Genomic DNA, 8,193 nt, shown 5'->3' with positions numbered 1-8,193 from the left:
GCTTCTCAGGTTTGGCCCGAGACCCTTGCTTGAAATCCCTGGAGGCCAGAGATCATTGTATGATGATCAGAAGGGACCGCTGGAGGTCATCTGCTCCCATCCCCACCCAAAGCAGAGCTTACCCTGACACCGCCCCCCACCGCAGAGGGCAGGCAGGGAGGTCCCCGAGGCTGGGCTGCGGTGGCCACAGTGGCATGCTGGCTCACAGGCGGGCATTGTAGTACTCCAGCAAGTCAAGCTTGTTACGCTTGCTTTTGCCAGCTTTGTGCAGCCACGCCGGCTGCTCCTGGGCCACCCGGGTCCTGAAGTGGGGTTGCTTGGGTTTGATGCCATAATCTGCGGGTAGAGCGGAGAGGCTGGGCTCAGGCCTGCACTGCTCACGGGCCTGGGGACAACCGCCTGGCTGGAGGCGTGAGTGCATGGGAAGGGGGTTCGGAGAGTACTGTACCATCCACCAGGCCAAAGTGCTGCTGTGGAAGCTCCAAGGGAGCAGAGAAATCCTCAGGGACTGAGTAGCTGACCCTGCAGAGGAAAACCAGGGGCAGGAGTGAGCCTCCGGCGCTCGCCCACGCCGGCACAAGAGCTCCCATGTGCCCACTTGCTTGTCTTCACCCAGCCCGGCCAGCTCTTGAGGGCCACGATTACCAGCCCAGGCCTGGGACAGGAGTCCTGGGGTACCTCTGCAGGTACCGGGGCAGGGAGGAGGAAGGAAGTGCCATCACCTCCGGCGCAGGGGCAGCGGGAGGGCAGCCCCCATCAGCAGGGTGAGCAGCAGGAGCCAGCGCTGCATGGCGCACCCGGACGCCAGCTCCACGGTGAGGTCACAGAGGAACCACCGCAGTGGTGCCGGGACACCAGCTGGGTGGAGCAGGCCCCTGCCTGGGTGCTGCTGCCTACCCCCTCCTGCCACATAAGCTCCTGGTCCTGGGCTGCCTGGTCCTGCTGTCCCCTGCAGCCACAGAGCCAGGGCTCTTTCCCTGTCCCTCCAAAAGCAAACCCCTTCCTCTCAGTACCTCTCTGTCCCTAGGAGTGAACCTCCCCAACACTTCACAGACTTTGCAATCTTCCTCATCTTCCTCTGCTAAAAGCCCAGAGGGAGCACAGTCCCTCGCTCACAGCTTTTCCACGCTGTTGCTGCCACATTGCTGCCAGCTGAGGGGGCAACACAGACCCCACACACTGCCAAAGCCCTGTGGTCCCCAACTGCAGCGGCCTGTTACGAGAGCGTGTGTGTGGGGCTCACCCCTTATTTCAGGCGCTGTGACCTCCTGAGCTCTGCAGAGGGCTGGCAGCTGCCTGGGTGGGAGGGCAATCCAGTGCCACCAGCTGGCCACTCCTGGCCAAGGATCCTGAGCAGATTGATGCCTCAACTGTCCCCCAGGCAGCAGAGCAGATGCCAAAAGATGGCCAGGGCTGTCCAGGCCTCTCCTGAGCCCCTTTATTAAGCGTGGCACAGCAGCATTTGCTGAATTAATCTCTTCATTTCTCCTCTGCCCTTGGCCAAGCACTGGCTGGCAGCCATTCTGCAAACCCTTTTAGGACACAGCCTGCAGACTGCAGCTCTCCCTCCCTGCTGGGGAATCCCAGGAAACTGGGGACTGAAGCGGGCACCTGGAGTTACAGAGGCTACAGGCACGGGCTGAGCAACCTGCAGGGCCCTGCCTGACACAGGCCAGAGCAAAAGGCTTCTAAGGACACCCTATCCCAGGGTGGACAACTGCAAAAACTGCTCTTTCTGAGAGAGGCCAGATATGAGGGGAGCCTATGCAAAGAGGGAGAGATCCTTGAGCTCAGTTCTTTCCATTCAGTCAGTTTATTTGACAGACAAGCCTGCTCCAAGCAGAGCAGCCAGGCACGGCCAACACAAGCAGGCTGCAGGTCAACCTCAGCACCATGAGGTGGGAGACAATGCTCTCCAAAAGATCACTATGCTGCCCAGTTTTATTGTAGTGCAGCTGTACAAAAGGAGAAAAATCAAGTGCTTAAAAAAAGAGGTTGTCCCATCACCATCATTGCAGCCACAGAATGGTCCAGAGAAAGAGATGGCCAGGGTCTCGCCACGCATGTAGTGTCCATCATCCACTGCTAGATCTGTTAAAAAGATTACATACACCCCCCTCCCCACCGTGCAGAACAGGAGCTTCTCAGTGATGGTTTAACTGAAAATTAGACATTATCAACATCCCTCCCCCAGCCTGCTTGCCCTCCTTAGAAACGTCCAGCCACGATCTTAGTGGAGAATAATCATCATCTTCTCATCAGCCCCAGTTATAGAAATAGATTTTCTGCCAAGCAGGCAAGTAATCCATCAGTGGCCCTGAAACAAGAGAACAGAAGGATCACACATGTAGAAAGGCAAGAATTTGAAGCTGTATGTATACAGGGTATATCCCCCCTTCTTATGATACCAAACAATCCCAAATCTCCAGTTACACAACTCAGATGAACCCAAGAACAGAACAGTTACTTTTGCTGAGACGGGAGACAACTTTAGGCTGTGGTGCCAGAGATCAGAGCACGACCAAATGGGGTGTGAAACATGGTGTGGGACACTACTCCCTCAGAGCCGAGAGGTCCAAGCTCCAGTGGGAAGGGGGTCTGCAACATGCTGGGGGGAAAACCCGCATGCAGCGAGTCAGGAGGACACCACTGTGGCACAGGGAAGACAACTCAGCAATAACGAGCAGGTGCAGACACAGAAGCAACTGCTGTGGAGTGAAAATGCTTATGTAGCACATGGCTTAATGCAAGCTCCAAAGCTTCTCTGAAATCACCAACTGGAGGAAGCAGCTCCTGAGCTAGCCAGCTTTGTGACCTCCCCAAAGGAAGGACAATCCCACGATGCCAGGCTGATCTAATGCCATGAATCACCCCACGGAAGGCTTCACATCAGCAGGGAAGTGGGGGAGGTGGAATTCTGGCCCATAATAAAGGGATCCTCTGGTGAACGACTAGAAGACAGACCTGGTGTAGCCCTTTGATTTACCACTTGTTCCTGCCTGAGTCAACACCTCTAGGCACCCATTTACCCCTCGTGTCTGTGCTGCAGACTGGAGATCAAGGAAAAATGTTTAGAAACAGGGCTGCAAAGCAGTTCTGGAGCACCAGCTGAGGTGCAGCAAAGGAGCCCAGGAGAACAGGCCTAGGTGGCAGAGACCAACTTTGCGGCCTGGGAGGGCACACGGAGTTTTACCACTGTGGTTGAGCCAGGAAGCAATTCATCCTTTCCCATTCCAGTTTAAAACAACACAAGCGTCAACACAAGGTGCACTGGTGCTAACCATTCTAGGGACTTCTCAATTCCTTCCTTGGGTTGGAAACCAATTGACAAATGTCCTGCCCAACTCCCCTGGTTTTTCTCCATCCAACAGAAGTGGGGATATAGCAGTGGGGCCCACTTACGTGTGACAAAGCCAACTCCAGGCACATAATCAGCCAACAAGCGCAGAAGGAGGAGGATCCTACCCCTAGGAAGGGAGAGAGTATGAATGAGTCCAGCAGGACACCTCCTGCCCCAGCTGCTGAATGCACGAACAGCAACGGCAGCTGTTACGCAAGGGCTCAGATTAACCTGGTCACAGGCACCCAGACCTTTTCAGATCTACTCACCCAGTCCCCTGACGCTACTTCTGTTAAAAGGGAAATTTTCAGCAAAAGCCCAGCAGGGGCCCCTTACTCTGAGTATCGGTCATAGAAAGGAGATCTCAGCAGGTAGTACAGCAGTAGGAGGGTTCGTCGCCTCAGCTCCGCTCGCTCTCGCCTGTTCAGGTCTTTCAGATCACTCAGCAAGCTCAGACTGGAAGGAGAAGAGCAGAGAGCTAACTCACGGCAACAGCAGTCAGAAGGGAAAAGAAGTGGGTTTCTAAATGCCCTCTGTTCTCAGCTCCATGCAGAGCGGGCTCCACCAGCTCAGGACAGAGAGCACTCAAAGTGTTGCAAAAGATATCTGAATGTGTCAGCCTCCCAGCTAAAGACCAGCCCCCTGCGTGTATTTCTCTCAGTAGGCCCTGCCCAGAACTGGGGAACAGAGGGAAGTGTGATGCTCAGCCACCACCAACCTCCAGCACCCACAAAGACTTTTCCTCAGACTGACCTTGAGATGTCCAGGACTGCTGAGAGGAGCCAGGGTTTCCATGATCTCTGGCCCCACACTCCTAAACTCAGTACTAGGAACACACAGTCAAGGAACGGAGAGAACCAGAGATGCCTAACAAGAGGCACGCAGACAAGTGAGCCCCTGGGTACCAGCCAAGCTCTGCTGAGTGCAGGAGAACACCCACTAAGGCAGTGATGGGGGGGTCCATGGAAGGGGCTGGAGGCCTTGCACCCACAACTCCAGCAGCTAAGGCTAGCTGTCAAGTTCTAAGAGAAGGGAGGAGGCGGTCCAAGGCCCCTGCCCAAGCAGAGCAGCAGGAGGGAGAGAAGCCAGCATGGCACTGCCCTGCACCAGGGCCGAGCCCACAGCAGCACCCTCTGACAGCACCAGGGTACGGCGTGAGCCCGCACACAGCCAGGGCAGGATACGGTGGAGCAAAGGGCGGGTAACGTAGAGGGATTCTGCGATGGTTTCTTGGAGACCCAGAGGGGTGGGAGGCTGGTTCATCTCCTCTGCTCTTCGGCTCTGCGACTCCTCCCTCTGCTGGGGGGACCCCCAGTGGCGGGACTGCAGGGATGGGGCTGAAACAAGCTGATCAGGTCACTAACACAAATAAATTCTTCCTAGCACGCTTCCTCACACCACCCCCTGCTTCTTTCTGCGCCGCGAAGGCGTGAAACGGGAAAGCTTGAAGAGCTGCGCACACAGCAACTGCTGTGGCTGACCAGCACCCTCAGATTGCCTCCAGAGGGGACAGAGCAGGGAGAGAGACTTGTAAGGTCCGTGTTCCTCAAAGCGTAACCACACTGAAGGGTTGTCTCCATTGATCACTTAGGAAAATACAATTGAAGTGCTAGCCTTGCAGCACGTGCCTGAATCCCCGTTGCTTTGATATCCCCCCACACACAGGGCCTGGTGACTAGATATGCCCCACTACAAGGTTCTGCTCTTTACTGCCCACACCCAGGTCATACATAAAGGGCACAGAGCAGAAACAGCTCAGGCAAGGACAGAAAACAAGCTCAGCTACTTACTGCTCTGGAGAGAGCGCACAACGCGGCTGGAACGCCTGCCAACATAGGTCTGATCCTTCCCTGAGGAGTTGTCTTCCATGTCTGCAGGAGAAAACAGCCACAGGGGTCAGGCTCCAAAGGAACACGCCTCACCGCAGAGCTGGCAGCACCCTGCCCTACATTTCCATCATGAAGACTAGACTGAAAGTTTGATCTAGCGCAAACCAGAGCATTCTGAAGGGGCTAACGCTACGCAGAGGGTGAAAAGGTCTATCTGCCTGATGTTGCCCAGGTCTAGGATCTCTTTCCTCACCATCAGGCCATAGGACATGCAGCTTGAGTTCAGCCAGTGGTTCCACGCTTGGGCTCCTCCACCCCCTCCTTCCCGACTGTGGGACAACCCTGCCACTAAGTCAACTCGTGCTCTGCAGAGGGCGGAGAGTTCAACGCAGCTCAGCTTTGTGTACTGAAGCCTTACAGTTCCCTGTGCCACCCAAGCCACTGCTCTGAGGAGTATTTCCTAGCAGGGCAAGACACGTGGCCCAGCAAGGCGCCAAGCCAACAATGACATCACCGCAGGCTCACCTTGCGGGTGGAGAGGCTGCTGCTGCTCCCTGTTCAGCGGCACAATGGGAGGAGACGTCTGGATGCCAGCTTTGTACCACAGCAGGAGCAGGAGACGAAGGATGGCTCTGTGAGCAGACACATGGAAGCCTTCAATACCAGGCTACAGAGCTGGGTTCCTGTTGTGTGGGAAAGGTGGCTTCCACAGAACAGGGAAACACTCAGGTCTGCTCAGGGCAGCTGGCAAGGCGAGAGGGATAAGAGTCCCCTTCTGTGGCACAGCATCCAGCACACTATGGGGCTCCAAATTCCCCCAGCCTCAGGGACCGGCAGCTCAGTCCTGCTTGGGCTTTTTCTTGGGGTATTGCTGAGCCCCCTCCCCCACCCCTTTCTGAGCCCACGCTGCCCCTTCCCCTCTGCCCAAGGCACTTACTTAGCCAGCTGGATGAGGACAATGATGGTCCACCGGCCCATCTCCCCCCACACCCTGGCTGTCCCCATCTCTGCAAAGACCTCCACGCATTCTAGCACACTCAGCCAGGTCAGCAGCTTCTGCTGGGGCAGCGACTGCAAAACACAGAGGGGAGAAGGGGGACAGGATGCAGGTTCTGCTTGGGAGTTAAACGGGGCAGAAGCACAGCCCAGTCTGGTGGGACCCTCAGAAGTAAGCACCCGATGGCCTTGGAAGTCATAAAAACAAGAAGTGGTGCCTCCACTGCAGCCAGAGTCTACACAGAAGCCCACTTCTCTACCTCCAAGCAGGGGCAGAGTGACACATCGCAGCATCACACAGAGCTGCTACCCCAGAAACAGGGAAAACATCACAACTGTATCTTGGATTTCCTTCTACCCCAGCTGACACAGCAGGACAGTCTCCTGGGTTTTGGCACCGAACTCCATAGCAAAACTCTCTCTCCTCCTTCTCCCAGAGTTGGGATACACAACAAACCACCCCACCCTCCCCGTCCAGGTTAGCACTGACGAGGGAGTTCACTTGGAGTAGAGGGAAGGGAACCCAGATCTGCAGTCACACCAGAGCAAATGCCTGCTGAATGCAGCATCAGTCCGGATTCCAGGCATGAACCCCAAGACAGTGGGTGCTCTTCCAGCCTGGGTCCCTGCTCCCCACTCGGGAACTTGCTCGTGCTGTCAACCATAGGATTTAACCTGTTGAAAAGCATCAATAAAGACAATACAGCTGAAATTCACTTCGGCCTTAACAACCAGCGAAGCAAGTCTTCCACATTTCTGTTTGTTATGTGCCTGACACTCCAGCCAGAGAGCTGCCTACACCCAAACCCACACAGCAGGCAGGATTGCAACAGAAGAGGCCTGTCTGGAAAAAACCACCACCCTCCTCATTCCCCGAAGGGTCTAACAAGTGCTGGGAGCCAGCCTGAGGCTCTTGCAAGAGAGACATAGAAGCAAGGTGCTTATGTTTGTTTTGCTCAATAACATATGCAAAAGAAGACTCTGAGGGATGGAATCAAAGCTTCAGTGCTCCAGAGCCACTGCTCTGGAAACAGCGATGGTTATTCAGCAACACCTTTGCCTAGCTCAAGTTCGGAGCTACTGGTGCAAGTCAGGGCCTGATTTCTGTGGTCCAGTGAGTGCTCTGGCCACTGCTCTAAGCCACGAGCTAAGGGGCAGGGCTGCTGTTTACCTGCCTCTGGCCTCTACATATCTGACAACAAAGAGAGGCCACAGCAAAGACCTGTTAGTTTCTACAGACACTCCCTGAAAGCTTCTGCAAGGAAAAGAGCATGTGTCCCAAATCCTCCTCCCACACACTCCAGCCTTACCACGGGCAGGCACTGCTGCAGCTCCTTTCGGAGAATCCAGTCATTTAACAGCACTAGGAGGTTGGAGGCAGAGTACACTAGAAAAGGAAGAGAAGGAACACTGCAGTTCAGAATGCACAGAAATCAAACCAAACCGGGGCTGCTGCCTCTTCCCCCGGGAGGGGATGAAGGAAGAAGGGCAGTAAGACGTGCAGATTCCTCACATAGGCTGCCAGAGGATGCAGCCAACCGTGAAGAAAACAAGGGGTCCGGGGAACGGTCCCGCATACGCCGGCGCAAAGGCCCCACCACCAGTCCCACCGGCTGCCCGCTGCCCACCTACCCAGCTCCGACAGCGCGTAGGAGTCCGAGAAGCGACCTGCGAAGGGAGAAGAGCGGCTACCAGCCAGCGCCCAGCGCGGGGGGAGGCCCCCGCTGGGCTGGGCCCCAGTCCCCCGCACAACGCCCGGGGCAGGTGCCGGAGCGGGGCCCAGGCCCCGGCGGGAGGGCCGAGGGCCCGGCCTCCCCCCTCCCGTACCTGGCAGCAGGTAGGAGAGGCCCCGCACGGTGCCCTCCAGCTGGGCCGTGGCGGCCGGGTGCCGCCTCACGTACTCCTGGTAGCGCTGGCACAGCAGGCGCAGCCGCGCCACGGGGCCGCCGCCGCCGCGGGCAAGAACCGGAGCCGCCGCCGTCGCCGCCATGGCTGCCGCGGCCGCGCGCTTCCGGGGGCCGCCCCCGC

General features: G+C 56.7%; 2 protein-coding genes across 4 annotated transcripts; both read right to left on the bottom strand.

Moving 5' to 3' along the window:
- Nucleotides 1-147: 147 nt before the first annotated feature.
- Nucleotides 148-918, bottom strand: FREY1 (Frey regulator of sperm-oocyte fusion 1). The gene is made up of 3 exons (XM_074821527.1): nucleotides 723-918; nucleotides 449-522; nucleotides 148-336 (listed from the first exon to the last, which is right to left on the bottom strand). Exons 1-3 carry the CDS (start codon nucleotides 788-790, stop codon nucleotides 203-205), a joined length of 276 nt encoding a protein of 91 aa, XP_074677628.1. The 5' UTR covers nucleotides 791-918; the 3' UTR covers nucleotides 148-202.
- Nucleotides 919-1,790: 872 nt separating this feature from the next.
- PEX16 (peroxisomal biogenesis factor 16) lies at nucleotides 1,791-8,192 on the bottom strand. 3 transcript variants are annotated; one of them, XR_012623243.1, is made up of 11 exons: nucleotides 7,993-8,192; nucleotides 7,798-7,833; nucleotides 7,476-7,552; nucleotides 6,107-6,240; nucleotides 5,695-5,801; nucleotides 5,131-5,211; nucleotides 4,525-4,677; nucleotides 4,094-4,166; nucleotides 3,610-3,796; nucleotides 3,403-3,467; nucleotides 1,791-2,317 (listed from the first exon to the last, which is right to left on the bottom strand). XR_012623243.1 is itself a non-coding variant. In XM_074824105.1 (11 exons), the coding sequence occupies exons 1-11, from the start codon at nucleotides 8,153-8,155 to the stop codon at nucleotides 2,259-2,261; spliced, it is 1,068 nt and encodes a 355-aa protein (XP_074680206.1). In that variant the 5' UTR covers nucleotides 8,156-8,192; the 3' UTR covers nucleotides 1,791-2,258. The 3 variants fall into 3 exon arrangements, 2 of the variants coding, with proteins under 2 accessions (XP_074680206.1, XP_074680207.1); XM_074824105.1 differs by having other exon boundaries at nucleotides 3,677-3,796; XM_074824106.1 differs by lacking the exon at nucleotides 7,798-7,833 and having other exon boundaries at nucleotides 3,677-3,796; nucleotides 7,993-8,191.
- Nucleotide 8,193: the final 1 nt, after the last annotated feature.

The sequence above is a fragment of the Strix aluco genome, chromosome 4 (genome assembly GCF_031877795.1).
Source record: "Strix aluco isolate bStrAlu1 chromosome 4, bStrAlu1.hap1, whole genome shotgun sequence".
Taxonomy (NCBI): Eukaryota; Metazoa; Chordata; class Aves; order Strigiformes; family Strigidae; genus Strix; species Strix aluco.
Note: the sequence above shows the minus strand (reverse complement) of the source record. Positions and strands in the feature narration are given on the sequence as shown.

What these genes read in the sequence shown, in the direction of transcription:
- FREY1 (XM_074821527.1), bottom strand. Translation starts at nt 790, where the DNA reads ATGCAGCGCTGGCTCCTGCTGCTCACCCTGCTGATGGGGGCTGCCCTC. An exon ending in CCGCTGCCCCTGCGCCGGAG is followed by an intron (nt 523 to 722) that starts GTGATGGCACTT and finishes TTTCCTCTGCAG; the next exon opens with GGTCAGCTACTCAGTCCCTG. An exon ending in GCACTTTGGCCTGGTGGATG is followed by an intron (nt 337 to 448) that starts GTACAGTACTCT and finishes CTCTACCCGCAG; the next exon opens with ATTATGGCATCAAACCCAAG.
- PEX16 (XM_074824105.1), bottom strand. Translation starts at nt 8,155, where the DNA reads ATGGCGGCGACGGCGGCGGCTCCGGTTCTTGCCCGCGGCGGCGGCGGC. An exon ending in TGCAGCAGTGCCTGCCCGTG is followed by an intron (nt 6,241 to 7,475) that starts GTAAGGCTGGAG and finishes TGTGTTTTGCAG; the next exon opens with TCGCTGCCCCAGCAGAAGCT. An exon ending in TGTGCGCTCTCTCCAGAGCA is followed by an intron (nt 4,678 to 5,130) that starts GTAAGTAGCTGA and finishes AGCTTGTTTCAG; the next exon opens with CCCCATCCCTGCAGTCCCGC.